The 16675-nt window shown below is 44.3% G+C and overlaps 2 protein-coding genes across 3 annotated transcripts in view; one reads left to right on the forward strand and one right to left on the reverse strand.

The window, feature by feature from the left end:
• The window catches only part of SLK (STE20 like kinase), a 51088-nt gene extending 44369 nt beyond the window's left edge, over positions 1 to 6719 (forward strand). For both annotated transcript variants that reach the window (XM_030452864.1, XM_030452865.1), the window contains exons 17-18: positions 972 to 1085; positions 1674 to 6719. In XM_030452864.1, coding sequence (XP_030308724.1) covers positions 972 to 1085; positions 1674 to 1820 — 261 coding nt within the window. In that variant the 3' untranslated portion in view covers positions 1821 to 6719. The remainder of the gene's footprint in view (positions 1 to 971; positions 1086 to 1673) is intronic.
• A 1960-nt stretch (positions 6720 to 8679) lies between these two features.
• The window catches only part of COL17A1 (collagen type XVII alpha 1 chain), a 34987-nt gene continuing 26991 nt past the window's right edge, over positions 8680 to 16675 (reverse strand). Inside the window, exons 42-56 of the mRNA XM_030453431.1 lie at positions 16579 to 16620; positions 16394 to 16450; positions 15981 to 16019; positions 15019 to 15132; positions 14622 to 14759; positions 13943 to 14026; positions 13077 to 13205; positions 11844 to 11933; positions 11431 to 11535; positions 11011 to 11163; positions 9763 to 10179; positions 9448 to 9588; positions 9216 to 9278; positions 8915 to 8986; positions 8680 to 8726 (exon numbers count right to left, since the gene is read on the reverse strand). Coding sequence (XP_030309291.1) covers positions 8680 to 8726; positions 8915 to 8986; positions 9216 to 9278; positions 9448 to 9588; positions 9763 to 10179; positions 11011 to 11163; positions 11431 to 11535; positions 11844 to 11933; positions 13077 to 13205; positions 13943 to 14026; positions 14622 to 14759; positions 15019 to 15132; positions 15981 to 16019; positions 16394 to 16450; positions 16579 to 16620 — 1691 coding nt within the window. The remainder of the gene's footprint in view (positions 8727 to 8914; positions 8987 to 9215; positions 9279 to 9447; positions 9589 to 9762; positions 10180 to 11010; positions 11164 to 11430; positions 11536 to 11843; positions 11934 to 13076; positions 13206 to 13942; positions 14027 to 14621; positions 14760 to 15018; positions 15133 to 15980; positions 16020 to 16393; positions 16451 to 16578; positions 16621 to 16675) is intronic.

The following is a 16675-nucleotide window of genomic DNA, read 5'->3' on the forward strand; positions in this document are numbered from 1 at the left end:
TTAAAGCCTTAAATATCACCTGCTGATAACCTTTCTATGGAGAAATCTTCCAGCAGCCACTGAAGCTAGTTCTGCTCTAGTCACTTTTTATACATCCTGCAAAAACAGTTCCTGGCTGTGCCACTAATTCTCCTTAGTAAATCCCCAAGTACCGTGGGAATCCTGTGAGACTTTCAGCTCAAGTAAAACTGAGCAGATTAGGGCTACTCTGAGCCCTACTACCAAGAAAAATTGGCCCCAGCTGCACTCAGGTCTAGCCAAGTGCTTGACATTTTGTTCCTTTGTTTTTATACTCTTGTTTCAGCTGGGACTGGAACCCTAGAGACATGAATGTGGGGTTTAGAGACTGCTCTTAAAAATCAAAGATTTGATGTAGCCATATACTTATTTCTTTTCTTGCCATACCTCAAAAGTCCTCTGGAAGTTAGGCAGCTGCATGTGTAACTTGCTGAGGGGAATGTGAAGCTGATGAACTTTTTCCTCTTTATAAAAAGGAGATGCTGAGGCTGCTTCTCCAAGCACGTTCCCCTTCTCTCTTATGCCCCATTTATTAGGCTCAGTGCCCTGGCACCCCTGGCACCAAGAGTTGAAATATTTCCAAAAAATTACCCTCTTTTTAATGTAATTTATTTTAATGCAGTTTACAGACTGTCTTTAGAAAGCAAAGCAGAAATTCTGTGTGACCTTGAAGAGCATTATTAGGCAGAGAAACAGTTTTCAGTGACTGTCAGCTGCAGCCGTAATGACACTCAATGGTATATTTGGATTTACAAGTATTTCTTATCTCAATTGGTTCTGATGGAAAGATTAGCTTTTTATAATGCAGACTTTTATCTTGTAATTATTCACGTCACTATTTACCCGGAATAAGCTAATTAAAAAGAATTAGGACAACATATGTCACTGTACGAGTGTTGAGTTGCCTAATCTGAATTAGTTTTACATAAGGATTATTTTTATCTTGTTTGAAGAATGAAAAATGCCATCTACTGGTCGAGCATGAGACACAGAAGCTGAAAGAGCTGGATGAAGAGCACAGCCAAGAACTGAAGGAATGGAGAGAGAAATTGAGACCAAGAAAAAAGGTAAATAGGAGCAGTTTACGAATCAGAAAATAATCAAGAGTTGGATCTAGCAAATACAGGCACTACAAAAAGTATTGCAGAAGAGGAGAATCAAGTGCAAAGCTGCTATAGTTCACTGAGTAATAAAAGCTGTTAAAAAATGCTCAGCAAAAGCTTAGGAAAGAGCACATGCTATGAAAACAGCTTGCATATTATCAGCTACTTAACAGTGTTCCCTCTTGCAGAGCTACTGTGCATATTCTTAGCTGGAGGTAAATCTGATTTTACGAGGAATATATTCCAGAAGCCAGTAGGTTACTACAGAAATTGAATGCTAGATAACATAGAGGGTGGTGGAAGTTTGGTTGTGGTTGGTTTTTGTTTTGTTTTTTTTTTTTAATGGAAGGTGCTAGATTCTCACAGGTCAGAGTATCCTGCAGGCAGTGATGTCCTCAGCTTGCTGTGTTGTGGTTTTTGCAATTCTGTAATTGCTGTGTGATTTTTTGTTGATGGTGAAGTAATAATGTTGCATAGAGCAGGATGTCACCAGTATAATGGGGTTTTGTACTTTGCCTTGTAATCCTATTGACAATCTGATTTGGGTTTTAGACGCTGGAAGAAGAATTTGCCAGAAAACTGCAGGAACAGGAAGTTTTCTTTAAAATGACTGGAGAATCTGAATGCCTTAACCCTTCAACACAAAGCCGGATTTCCAAATTCTATCCAATCCCCAGCCTCCACTCCACTGGGTCATAACTCTGGGAACTGCTGTAGGTTTTTTCATATTTGGGATTCTCCATACTCCCCATCTAACCTGACTTATTCTGCAGTGTGCATCAAAGCACCTAGGGCTTCTTGTTTTCAGTGGAGACAATCAGTGTCATGATCAGTTTCTTCTCGGAATGGAAGAAAAGAGAAAAGGTGTTGGTGTATAATGGTCATGTTATGTCCTTCAGATGTTTCAAGAGTAACTGGGGTTTTTATCTCAGTCTCAAAAAGTATGTTATCTATGGTTTTGACTTAAGCCTAAAATATTAATTATACTCTTTCTGATCAAAAAAAAAAACAGCTGGTTTCTCATGTGAACATTTAAACAGTGAAATATTAGTTCTGCTACTGTGTTTTTAAGTGTCTGATTTCTCCATGAGAGAATTCCACAACCGAAACTGCCGTGAGAGGTTTGGAATGTTATAATGCTAAGCTGTGCCTTCACAGTAAGGACTGAAGCTAATTACTCAGAACATGCCAATAATGGGAAAAATAAACCCTTATGTTTAAACACAATTGGTAAAAGCAAAAGCCTTTGCAACCTCTTTATAAAGAAACTTCTGGCATGAATTAAACTGAGCTGATCTCCATTACATATTTGTCCATTAGTTCCATAACAAAATGGGGTGCTAGTTTAATTAACACAGTGCCTGAAACACTTAGGTATGCTAATCCTGGCAACAGGATAGTGTTCTGTCATTTTATAAAACAAAACTCCTTAGCATTGTTGTTACTGTACAAAACAGAAGATTTCTTGCTGCTACTGCCATTTTTGTTGTAAATCCTCACCCTAAAATATTTTGCACTAAAATATGTAAAGGTGAAAGAAATGCTAACTTTAAAATGCACAGTTTATTATTTTCCTTAACTGTTACAGGTGGTTAGTTCTACAAAATGAAAAACTTTAGAATGTATTTTTTAGAAAGTGGTGTGCAAAGTGCACGTGGCTTCTCTTCACTGTACCTGGAATGGGAAGAGCCATTTTTCTGTTCTTACCAAAGCCTGTACATGGAAGCCCCATCAGAAAAGCAGAGGTGGGTGGTCATATTTATAAATAACCATGGCTAAAGTCTGATTTGGATAGAAATGTTAGATTTGTTTGTTGTTTTGTTCTAATTTTAGTCCTTTTATTTTATAGAAAGATTTAAGTTAAATATATAGACAAACTACTTTAATGAAGCTGCGTTTTTTGCTTTTGTGTCACCACATACTAACATAGGCAGTTTCTATTTTTCCAGTTGATAGATGTACAATAAGTTATTTACCTGACTGATCTGCAGTGGAAAAAAATCAGAAATGTTTCTTATATAGCTGGTAGGAAAATACAACTGTATTAGGTGACTTTCACTGCACTCCTATGGGTGGTTACTGTTTGACTCGTATCAAGACAGTATTACAAGCTGTATTTGGTATGCTGGAGTTCAATTTGTAAAATAGTATTTAGTTTTGACATTCGAGGCCTGCCTGGCTGGTCTCTGGGGTATCAGCTGTAAAGGTTTTGTTTTGCTTGCTTGCATTAAGTGTGGGACTGGTGACCATTACATGATGTTCATTTCATGGGAACAGTATTGATGCATGTGAATGAACTCAAAAATTAACATAGGACTTTAATTGGATGTGGTTGAAATCTTGGATGCTGAAATCCTTGGATGTTGAACCACTACCTTCTTAATGAAGACACTTAAAATTTACAGCACGGTAAAAAAATTTGGAATATGCATGTTTTAATTTAAAATTTGTAACTTTTGATAGCATAATTACTTTAATAGCTAGCCTTAAGTTCTGGCATTATATAAATGTGTATTGTGTACTGTTGTAAGTTCACATACTATATCACTAGAACATTATCTGTTGCTAAATGCAAAGTTCTTTAAATTGTTTATTCAGTAGGGTGAAAAATGTCTTTGAAGGCCTTTTACTTTTTAAGCTCCACCATCATAAATTGACTGTTACAAAAATAAGATTAAATAGTCTTCATCTCTGTATTTAGCAGAAGTTGTTTCCAGTTTTGTATAAAGCAGCCTCAGTGCTTGACTTGGGGAGGAGACAGGGCAGGCACATTTCCTCTTCTGCATTATCTCCATCCACATTAAACGTTCATCTTTTCTTTACATTTTTGGAAGTTTTAGTAATAAATTGCTAACATATATTGGCATACTGTTTACCTCCATCGAAATCTTTTAAATCTTTTATTTGAAGATCCTTTTCACGCAGGCCCCTGCAATCTGATCTCTTGTAAATTGTGTGAGCACTTAACCAAGTTCTGTGATGCAGAGGGATCAGATGTGGTGACTGAAGCCTCAGCAGGTGGTCAGGATCCCAGGTGTGGAGGGAGCTCTCTCTGTCACACAGGTGCAACCATACGAGCTGGGCTGAGGATCAATACCAGACATGAAAATACATTTTTCTGGAGGAAAAGAGGAACTAGAATGGGTACTTACAGTTACAGACTCAAAGAATTGGTTTTAAGTATTGCAGAAGATGGAAGAGGTATATGGTATTAGATCAGTGTCAGGAAATTCAGTTTGAATTAATTTATTCTCATACAAGTCTGGAGAGATCTCTTGAGGTACAAAATCTGATTTCTCTGCTCTCACGTGTCACATCCCTTTAGTAAAAGTTAGAAGCTCCATCTCCAAGGTAATTAGGGATATTTTCCTTATCCAAAACAATGTACTTTCTTACTGAGTGTTTGGTCAATGTTACTTTCCCCAAGGGCCCTTCAAATGATGACCACAAAACTGTTTGCCCACCTCTATTTTTTACTAAATCGGAGATACTATCTCCAAGAAAATTAACAAAGGCAATTAAATGCATGAGTTGCAGTGTAATATATTGGCTGTCCTCTTCTATTTACAACTGATTCTTGCAAAAAAACCCCCAAAAACCTGCCTGCGGTGCATGGCCTCTGACAGGTTCAGTCCTCACAGCTTGTTCTCCCTGAACCAGCTGGGGAGGAACAGGGCTGAGTCTCAGCCCCTGCCCACCCTAAGTTGGAGGAGAACTTGGCATTTTACTTTGGTGAAGGGAAAATACTCCAGCGTTCATTCTGCTCTCATTCTCATCAAACAAAATTATTTTCTTTTCCAAGCATTCTCTTCCCTCTGCTGACTACATGAGAAGCAAGTACAGCCTGAAAAGATACAGTATTGAGGTTGTTGTTCTTACAGTTGGAAAGATCCTGATTTATTGCCACCTCATAAAGGAAAACCTTTAATTGAATTTTGGAGGTGGCAGTACCACACTGTCCCAACCAGTGGCATTCACTCAAAGTGATTTTTCACATCGCTGTTAAAATCCTGATACTTATTCCAAGCAGAATCCTTTTCTTTTTCCAGTGTTTCAAGCTAATATCCTTTTACAATTACATTCATGGCTCTTTGATACCTAATCAATCACATTGTTAAAAAAAAATTATTATTCTGTCCCAGAGGACTTTATTATACCTCCATAATATGGAATTTTAATTTCTTGGAAATAGGAAACTTAGCACGTTAATGGAGACAGGGTAAAGCAAAGCAGTAATGTAATGTAATCATGCCACAATGTCTTTTATAAAACAGCAATATCACATAGGAAGTTTTGAGTTGATTTTTCACCTGCAACTGTATCTGTCTTGCAAGACATGGTCAAGGAAAGATTTAAATAAATTCAGGTACTTAAATCCAGTTTTGGATAGCCTGATTCTTGGAGCTGCTGTGGAAATGCAGCTCCTGGGACCTCAGCAGTGCTCATCATTGCTGGGAACAGACTTACATGCACAAATAGCTCAGTTCCAGCTGCCTCCACTGCAGGACGGCTCTGGCATTAATCTGCCAGGGGGAAGCAGGACACATTCCTGAGGACAGTGACTTGTCATGGGAGAGAAGGGCAGAGAGGAGTATTGAGGATGGACACTCTGTAGGTAACTTTCTGCTTTTATCTTAGCGTTTACAATCCAGTCACTTCAATTAGTCTGGATCTCAGAAGCTTTCTTACATTTATGTGTCCATGCACATTTCGCATTCACTGACTAATGCTCTCCTCTTCAGAGATCTGAAACAAGGTCAGAGTTTTGGCATTCCTCTGTCACAGGCAAGCTGGAGCTAGGGCACCCTTGTGTTTCTCAGTCTTACAAAAGATGCAGGCAGGTAAAGGGGAAGGAAAAGACAAAGAAACTCAAGCATTTCTCTCTGAATTTCTTGCAAAACTTTTAGTTGTTCTTCCCCCCATTTCTCTTGCAGTCAGTCCTCATACTTCATTTCTGTAGCTACTTCTGCACGCCTCACACGAGGGCAGTCAGTGGTGCCAGAGAAAGAAGACAACTTCTGAAATCAGAACATGCTCAACACGGGTTATCCATAATACCCGGGTTATGGATAATGGAGGCTTGTGTGCTTCCACAGAAGGGAGCTGTTGAGCCCCAAGATGCTCTAATTTTCTGAAATCTCTTCCACAATTAGTAAAGACTCTTTCTTACTGTGTATCAATCCTGAAATGGTGGAAAGAACAGAAACTAGAATAGGACATGGACTGAAACCTGTACTGTGGAACTCTCATACCTGTTTTGTGTAAGAAAGCCAAGCCAGGGGGGCTGTGCTGAAGTGTACAAAGCTGAGGCATCTCCAACCTCACGTTGTCCTAGCAGTTTATTGAATGTTTTGTGCTAAATACAAACCAAGTTATTTTTGCCTTACCGAAAGCAACCAAAAATCATGAGAGGGATGAATAATTGCTTAAGAGTCTCTGTATGTACAGCTCATGAAAGTGAACTTGCAGTAGCAGCCATACAATAGGGTTGGGTTTCTTTTGTTTTGTTTTTTAACAGTGATTTAACTTCATGCTTTGTGTAGAATATTGTAATAATTCTGCTGTAAATACAATAAAATCACAGTTTGCTGAGATGGATTCTCTTTTGTTCATGGAAAATTCACATAAAATAAAGGTGATCAGTGAGCTGATCAGGGACAATTTGTTTTTTAAAATAACCTATGTGTAAAAAGTACTTAACCTTGGGTAATCTGTGGATCTCTGTAACAAGCTGGAGGGGAGTGCTGATTTGCGCAAAACCTAAAAGGACACTTTGTTTTTCAGTGATTGCCCAGCCTGCCAGGGAGATTTCAACTTAGTGTCATGATTTCACTCCCCCAGCCCATGGGTCCCTCCCCACCTTCCCACTCAGGTACAGGCAAAGGAAGGAGGCAGCACTGCTTGGCAGCTGAGCCCCATGACACAACCTGCAAGCACAACGTGGCAGTCTGGAGGAGTTCAGGGATGCTTCAGACATGGAAACACAGCTGCTGCCTTTAAGCATGACACAAAAATGCATTTTGTTATTGTTACTGTCTTTAAGACAATCAAAAGGAAATGTCTCTTCTTGGCAGAGCCAGGTGGGGAGTATGAATCAACCAGAAGTAATCAGGCTTTATTGGCAAATGCTACAAGAGGCTGTGCTCTGAAAGCTGACCTGGTTTGTGCAGAGCTTTGCTCCAAATGTTCTTAAGCAATAACATGGGAAAAAACACCAGAACTTGACATCGCCAACACTGGAAATACAAATAGATGACAGGTGTTTAAACCTGAACCAGAAACAAGCAAGTCTGACCTGCTTTGGCTAATAACTGGGACTAAAGCAGCACACAGTGTGTGTGTGTGTGTGTGTGTGTGTGGTTCCAGGAACATTATAAAGTTGATGTGGTGTCATAGGTGGTGACAGGCATGGTGTGAGGGGCTGCACACCTGCTGTCTGGCACCACAATGCCAGGCTCTGCTTGGTGATGCCCCACAACTCAGCCATCAGCCCCACCCTCCAACACTAAAATACCAACTCTCTGAGTAGTGCCACAAGGACAAAGATGGTGGCTTTGAGCAGAGGCTTCTGCCAATGTATGGGAACAGCTGACACCTGAGAAGCAGCTCAGCACCAGTGACACAGAACAAACCAGACACCATCAGCCACCCAACCCATGAGGTGTGTCTGCCCAGGGTTGCAGTGATGCTGCTACTGACTGCCCAATTTAACACTGATGAGGCAAGCTTGAGGTGAAAAACACACTTTACTTGGGCTGTGTACATAAAAATAATTCTTTTTTTCCCAATTTTTAAAAAAACAGAAAAAAACCTACAAAAATATTTTTTAACAAATCATGCTTAAAAGTGCTTCAGTTTGGTCCGTGTGCAGGCCGTGACTCACTGTGCTGCTGTAACTGGGCATCACAAGGCACCCACCAGGCTAGGCTCCCCCCACGGTGCTGGCCTGCCCTGCACCCTCCCACTGCCCCAGCCCCCCAGGAACAGCCTCTCCAAGGGGCTGGGGTGGGAGTGGGGATGATGGGCAGGGAGCACAGGAAGCCTGCCCAGCTGGGTGGGCGTCACTTCCCAAAGCAAGTCACAGGCCAGGCTGCAAGTGGGTGCTGACCTAAGCATGGTCCCCGTGTTTCTTGTAGAGCTTTTTGTCTTGTGAGATGAAGCTGATCTCTGACAAATCATGCGTTTGGTGCAGGAGGGATTGGTTTCTTTCTTTTTGCTACCTAGCTGTTAAAAAAATAGGTTTTTACATAGCTGGGAGTATTACAAGAAGCTTGGACTGGGTGAGACAGGAAGCCCTTGTCAGCCAGAAGACATAAGCCTGGGACCCTTGAGGAGCTAAGCCAACTGTCAGCAACTGGAGCAAAAAAAATACCCACATTAGGGCCATGCTGGACACATAAAAAAGCCATCCAAATCCCAGCAGTGACACTGAACTATTGAGTCTAAATGGCTTGCTGGTGGGTAAGGACGTTTCAGCATTAAGGCAATGAGGGTTCAGGGTAATTCTCTATGGGCTGCTGGAAATGCTGCCCAGTGCAGAACTGAGCTGGTTCTTTCCTTAAACCCCAACACTTCTTTTTCTTCTGCCAACATACACTTGTTCACCTGGGGAAAAGAGACAAAAAGTGGGTTATTTGAAAAGCTCATATGGGGGAAAAAGACAAAAGAATCAAAACAAAAAAATGGAACAATGCGGGTTTTCTAGCAGTTTCCAGAGATAGGCTGGTGCCTGAAGAATCCTCCACTCCCTACAGGCAAACCCTGCTCTCCTGGGGGGTGGTTTATGTTCATACCCTTCTCTCCTTTCTCTCCTTTTGGTCCCCTGTGCCCTTGGCGTCCTGGTGGGCCCATTGGTCCAGGGTCACCTGAAGGAATAAGAAGAGCAAATTTGCCCTTGAGCATGACTGTCCCATGAACAGGGACTGGACAGGGTAAGAAGGACCAAGTTAGGACACTCCTTGGTTTGAGATCTTGAAGGTGACACCTCCACTGTAGGGAGGTTGTGACCTTGACTATCCACAGTATCTCTGTGGACACTGTACTGCTTCCTGGGAATTACAGGGCTTGAGAGGGAAAGGATGGAAAAAGCCTTACCTTTGGGTCCAGGATAGCCCTTCTCCCCCTTCTGACCAGGTGGCCCCTGGATGGTACCATATGCTGGAGAGGAAATTGAAGAAGAGGATGAATGAATGAGTGGAACAAATCACTTGCAAAGTGCCTTGTGTTAACTTAGAGAAGCAATGAATCACACTGGTAGGGCATTTCTAAGAAGTTGGAGATAGGTAACATGCCTGAGCCAGAAACACCAAGTTAATATGTCACTTACTTCTAAAGAAGTCCATGAGGTCCTCGGTGACATTGCCATAGGCTGCAAAAACCCTGCTGATGCCAGGGGGACCAGGAGGACCCGGGGGACCTGCAGGTCCCCGTGCAGTGTAAGACATCAGGTCCTGGAGAATACCTTGGCCTGAGGAATTAAAAGATACCATTTGAAAGGAGCTCTGGGAAAACTGATCACTGAGAAAAGGTATAAGAGAGAGCTGTAGGCAGCAGGAAGGGTGAGGGAAGTCACTCCATGCCTGGAGGTTAGGAGCTGGGGACTGGGACAGGGAGGGTCATGACAAGAGGGCATTCTACTCACTCTGTAGGCTCTCTGACACACGGAGTGCCAGCTCGTTGTAATCAAGGGAACCAGTGAAGGAGTTGCTGTAGGATCTACTTGAACTTGATCTCCTGTGTGATTCCCCCTCTGTCAGCAACCCATCAAAAGTCCCATCACTGCCCATGGAGGAATCGTAAGTGCCATCACCTCCCACTGAGGCACTGTAAGAGGCCACACTGCTCATGGAGCTGCCATACGAGCTGCCTGTGCCCAGAGATCCCCTGTGGGATCCCTCAGCTCCAAGGGATCCTCCATGCAACTCCTCGGAAGTCCGTAACCCTCGGTAAGATGAGGACACAGCCCCAGCCACCAAGCTGCTGTCTCCTTTGGGTCCTGGTGGTCCCCGTGGCCCAGGGGGACCGGGTGGCCCTGAGATATAGCTTCGAATTTCATCACCTGCAAAATACAAGAGGGACATCTTCAGGGACACTGGGGTACCTGAGCCCCCAGGCCTGGCAGAAGTCCCATGTTACCACCTAAATGAAGACTGGAGTGTTAAATTCTGTCCTGCAAAGCATGAGAGAAAACCTCCAGCAGCAGGCACCTCTAGCAACCTTGATCTCTAGAGGTGGCAGGAGACCTCCCTCCTTCCCATCTCTACTACAATTTGGAGTGCCCAATCTTGGAAACATTGCCAATTATTTTGCAGAAGGGTACACTCCTCTCAGGCCAAGTTCAGCACCTCTGCCAAAACAGCTGTTCTGTGCCCAGGCTCCCATAGGTGAAGGATCACCCTGTTTCTGGACTTGATGATCTCAGTGGTCCTTCCCAACCCAGCTGATTCTGTGATCCTGTGAAAGGATCCCTGGACAGTTTGCCAGCATGAGAACACAGCAGTGGTGCTGTGCATCTGGCTCAGTGCTGCCTTCCAACCCCTACATCATCCATTGCTCTGGAAGCAGACTTGTCAACAGAAAACGGTTTTCCCACAGCAAAATTCTGCAGGTGACCTTGATAGGGACTCACTGTTCAGTACAGGCTGACTGTGACTGCCCAGACCCTGTCCCTTTTGGGGACATCCAGACTGCATGGAATTCTGCCTTGCAGCCAGACTGAGAGGAGAGAAGCCTATGGACTGCAGAGTTGTCCTGTGTAGAGGACCTTAGAGGTGAGGTGTTGTTGCAGCCCCAGTTCAAGGAAGTCTCCTTCAGGACTGCCTCACAGTGGCCTCTGTAAGGTGAAGGAGGGCTCAGGGTATGTGCATGGAGGATGGATGTGTCCCCTTACTCTTCAGGTACTGGATCAGCTCACTCCTGAACTCGTCACTGTTGGTGATGTCAGCATAGGACAGGAGGCCAGTTCCTGAGAAGCCTGGTGGTCCTGGAGGGCCAGGAGGGCCAGGTGGACCCTGGACTCCAGAGAACGAGGAGTATCCTATACCTTGAGAGAGAGGAAAAATTATTTTCTGACAGTGAGAGCCCAAGGAAATCACGTCTGGGGATCTTGCAAGTTTAAAGCTCTGACCCCAGCTTCCACCCCTTTCCAGCTGATGTTTGAAGAGAGTTGTTTGGGTTTTTTTTTCATTGACCTTGTTCTTAGTGGGCAGTCACAGTCCCTAGTAAGTTAAATCTCAGTCTCAGTCCCCCCCTAGAACCTACAAACAGATTCTCCCTTCCAGTTGTGAGAAAGACAACACAAGTGCTTTACTTTGCAGGTAGGCAGAGACATCCTCCAGAGAGGTGCCAGGTGATCCTGGAGGTCCTGGGGGTCCTGCAGGACCAGGGGGCCCAACAAGGCCACCAAATTCAGAGTCTGAAAGACACAAGGAAAGAAGAGGAGTCACCTAAACTACTGCAACCTTCATGAACCTCCCCTGACAATATAGGAAAATACAGGTAACACCAGCTACAGTCAAGTATAAGGTGCTTTTTTCCCCCCAGCACTTTCTAGTGCAGCCTTCCTGGTGCATCTTCCTTCTCTACATGTATACACATGGGAAGTCAAGAGATACCGAAGAGGGCAGAAGTCCCTGTTTTTAAAATATACTTTTTAAAGTATTGAAACAGTGGTTTTGGGGGGGTTGAGGGACCCATAGCAGAGAAGTGGAGAAGCTGACTTACTTCTCAGGTACGCTGTCAGGTCACTGTATGATATACCAGGTGGCCCAGGAGGCCCAGGTGGCCCAGGAAGCCCAATGCTCATACCAGAACCTGCAAAATGAAATGGATTGAAGAGCAGCAGATGATCAAAGCAAACTGTCACAGTGAGCAGACACACTGCAGGGCTTGCTCACAGGCAGTGCAGGAGGGACTCCTGCAGGGTGGAGTGTGCAGAGAAAAAGGGCTCAAGCCTTCTTCTGGGCTGGAGTTAAAACTTAACATTAATCCCAAGACTGGGACACTTGCACACAGGGGCACTTGCAGACAGGTAGGCAGCAGGACTCTGTTATTGGCAAAAGCTCTGCACATCTCATGAACCCCTGACACAGGGCAGGGGAGAACCCCAGGACATGTGGCTTAGCTGTGACCCACTGCCTAATGCATGTGCTGCTCTCTGTATCTGCCTATCCATAATCAATCATCTCTGGTACAAAACTCTGCATCTTTGTGATTTGCCTTACTGAAATGTCCTTGCTGACAAAATGCAGCTGCCCTGCTTGAGCTGTTGGGGTGCTGCTGTTAAACAGCAGTTTCCTGCTTCCAGAACCAAAGAGGCAATTCTCACCATTTGGAGCAGCCCAGTAGTGAGATCTGGTCTCCAAAGGCAGTTCAGAGAGAGTTAGCACAGATTGGGCCTTGCTTTTAAGCAGATTGTTGCAGCTACCAAGATGAGGCATTTTGGAACTGGTGTTGGGGATGTTCCAGAATCCTCTCTGTCTGACAGTTCTTAGGTGTCATATCACCCCTTTACAGACAGGAAAATTAAGCAGAGAAGTGGAATTTGTTTCAACTAACTCTAGATTTCTAAGAGACTTTGTTTGGGCTGCCTTGACTCAATGTGGTCATAAATCAACTCTTCCACAGAGAGACAGATATATTCTGGCCACAAAGCCAGTGTGAAAAGGATTACAAAAGTAGTTGAAGATGTTGATGGGAATTATAGATGGCTAAGGTGAAATGATGTTCCTAAGCTCAGTTTTTAGCAAAGAAAGAACTATTGGTAGAGTCTGTAGATAGTATGTTAGCTACAGCATATTTTTCTTCTGTTCCAAGTCTCTGACCATCCCTGTGAGGAGGTCTTCGATACACAGGGATTAACACGGTCAACACCAGAAGAGTTTTCACTGACAGCATGAGCTTTCTGCTCAGCTTCCAAAGGAACAAAGGGAAATGCACACTAATAAAAACTATTACTTGTCAAGTAGCTGATAAACCGTCTGGTCAGCTCATCATAATCCAGTGACAGAGACATGCCATCTACCCCTGGTCCAGGAGGTCCTGGTGGGCCCTGAGGTCCAATTAGATACTGACGAATTTCTTCTCCTGGAAAAGAAAAATGTATCTTAAAACTGTCCAGCTGCAGCAAAGATACCAGGTGTGAAGGATTCCTAGGCTGTGAGCTGAGCTCCCACCACACAGAGGCCATCAAAACCTGCAGATGCAAAACTACTTTCCTTTTCATAGTGTGTTCTGTCCTGTGTATGGTGTCAGAAACATTTGTGACAGGGATAAGAACCTTCTACAACCCAGGGTTTGAGAAGAACGAGAATTTGGATTGCTAAAGGGATGCTCTTATGCTTTGGTTCTTCAGAACACCGTGGACAACTTCTTGGGTAATGGGAAAAGAGCATTTCAGCAGCTATTTGTTTGCAACATGAATTATGATTGAGTCCTCATTGGATCACACAGAAGGAGTGGGCAGGAAGGTTTAGTGGGAGACTCGGGGAAAGGGTGGGGAACTCCTGAGAGAGACACAGGCAGATCCCATCTAGAGACACAATGAGGGAAAGAGAGGCAAGAGAGTGGAAAACCAAAGAGTTACTACATTGGGTACGAAAAGCAAACAAGTAAGAAAGTCCAGAAGCATGCAACCTCTCCAGTAGAAGACACACAAGTCTGTCTCCACATTACTTGGAAGGAGACATTGCAAGTCACTCAGCAGCACCAATGGCAGGCCTTTGCCTTCTGAAACAGCTGTTGGTGACTCTGGCTGGAGGGTCATCCCAGGCTGTTGGGATGTCTCACCCCCATCCATGATGTTTCCCTTCAAGGTCACTTACTCTGCAGCATGTCCAGAAGTTCTCGGTACAAAACAGATGTAGTTGATACTGAACTGGCAAATGACTCATAGTGATCTGAAGAGCCTATGGGAATGAAAAGGTTTTATGTCAGGAAGGATTAAGAGGAGACAGAAGGTGAAGAGGGGTCAAGCAGGGACAAAGGAAAGTTGAATTAATCTGGTTCAACTAGTGGAATGGGCTTCCCTTGCTCCCAGCTATGTATTAGTTGCTGTAACACACAGCCCGGTTGTCTCCACAGCAGTGTGGTCTGTGTTCTTCTGAGATTCCAGACGGCTTCCGAAAGCTCTGGGAATTTCATCTACTTCAGGAAGGCCCCAAGCATACAAGACAACCCCTGAGACCACAAATGCCAACTGCATACACTTTTGTCTTGGGGATGCTATATTTAATGTGAGACTTTTTAAGCAGTGGCAACTGTTAGTTAATCTAGCCATCAAAAAGGGACAGGGCACAGAATTGCTGGGGTGCTGCAGCTGGGGTGTGCAGACACACCTCAGCTATGTGGAGTCCTGCACCAAGACTGCAGAAGGTGAATAACTGCGTTATTGGTGTTACTGTTTAAATACTGTTGTTTGTCTTCTGGTTCTCACCTCCTGTGTGTCACACAAGTTCAGCTGAGAGTATCATTCAGTACAGAGCTTACCAACATTTTGCTTACTTGTCATGTAGCTCATAACACGAGTAGCCAGCTCTGCATAATCCAAGTTTATCCCATCTGTAGTGGTGATGATTCCAGGTGGGCCTGGAGGGCCTGGTGGGCCTTGGGCACCAGTCAAATAATGCCTTACATTGTCACCTAGGTAGGAAGCCCAAGATATCCCCACATCAACAGAGGGAAGACAGTGGCCATATGCACAATTATTGGCCACTCTCCCCCTGGCGAAATGCTGACTGGTGAAAGAGGCTGCAGAGGCAACAGCACTTCTTAGTATTCAGCAAAAACAAGGACAGAGCAGTAGGGCTGCTGTGTTTAAAGGGAGAGTGACAAGGGGCTCAGGGAGCAAAAGAGATAGGCATGCACCTGCTAAACCATGGCAAAATGTCACTATACTCACTTTTCAGATAGTCATTGATATGCTGCTGAATCTCTTGAGATGAACTTCCACCTGGGCCAGGAGGACCGGGTGGCCCAGGAGGTCCTGGGGGTCCTTGAATTTGTCTGGATCCATCTAGAGAAAGAATTGTGAGGAGAAGAAATTTTTTTGGCCTGGTTGCATTAGACTAAGTGATGCTGAAGTGTGCTTGCATTGAGCCCTTCCCACACACAGACCTGGTCAGTGCACTGGAGTGCAATGCTGTGCAGAAATACAGATAGAGATCCATAAAGCTCCTTAGGCTAAACCCCCTGCTCTGCTGCTCCCCATCCCAGCTGGCCCAAGCAGCACCAGCTCAAGAACCTTCTCACTGGTCTCTACCACAAGACACAGGAAGGCCCTCTGTGATTTCTGTCACCAAGGTGTTGAGTGACACCTCGTGCTTTTTAAGATGTTGGTCTGCCCAGCACCCTGAGGGCAGTTTCTAGGATACAATGTGGAGAAGCATAGGGATTGTTCACATGGAGGGACACTTAACCCATATGCGCTTTTTGTGAAACTACATTAACATCCTTCATACAGAGATGCTCTTTCTCAGAGTTCAGTGCAGCTTAATTCACCTGAGGGTTGGCAAAAACAGAACAAAGGGCACTTCTGTTCTGATCAGAAGTGTTTTCACAGGTGAGTTTAATGCAGCTTCCCTAATGCTTTGTGGAACATGGTTAACCTGCAATTCCTCTCTTTATTGTGCCATAAGGACAAACTCTGGTTCAAAGGATGGCAGTAAGATGAGATCAGAAGACTTGCAACTCTTAAATTGTCTGATTCAAGGCAGACTGTGAAAAAAGAGATTTTGAACACAAATCCCATCAGCACAAGGTGGGCACCCACACTTGTAAAACCCGAAGAAGCATTTTGAAAGTCTCCACCAGGATGTCAGCTTTTATTGATAGTATCAGAGAAATGATGGTCTGGCCTCTTACCTCGAGATGCTCCTGGGATGCCTGGGACACCTGCATCACCTGGGAACCAGAGTGAGGGAGGCAGGAAATTATAAAAGGTGTCACTGCATGGTGCATACTTGGTCACACTAAACAGATGAGCTACATGTTGTCAGAGAAGAAAATACCCAGCCCTTCTAATGACTATCTTCAAGAAGCAGCTTGTGGGGGAGGAGCAGAAAGGGGGACACAGCAGCTTTCCTGAGCCTTTTGTGCTATGCCTAGGTGCCTTGTGCTCAGAGCAATTCTACTGCCATAGTCCTGCTCTGCCTGAAAAGGCAGGGGTGGGCACAGCTGTAGTTCTTAAGGGATCAGGTTGCTCCATCCTTTAGCTTCAACCAATCTTGTCTTTGTGAAGCTACCAGAAAATAAAGAAAGAAGATTTTTAACTTCACCTTTGGGTCCAGGTGGGCCTGGTGGGCCTGGAGGTCCCTGCATGGTGATTCGGTCACCTGTCAATTGCAGAAAGAGGGTCAGAAGTTCATAGTAATAAGACTAAGCTGGAATAACTAGAGTAAGAATTTGTACCCTAGTTTCAGCCTAGGGACAATGAATTCAAAGAAGGAAAGGGGGCACTGACCATGGGAGGAGAATGCTGGAAGGCCAGGCTCACCCGGTTCTCCTGCATGGGACACAGAAATGGAGGATAAGTCCTATACACAGGCAAGCTATGCTGC

Source organism: Calypte anna, chromosome 6 (assembly GCF_003957555.1).
Source record: "Calypte anna isolate BGI_N300 chromosome 6, bCalAnn1_v1.p, whole genome shotgun sequence".
Lineage (NCBI taxonomy): Eukaryota > Metazoa > Chordata > Aves > Apodiformes > Trochilidae > Calypte > Calypte anna.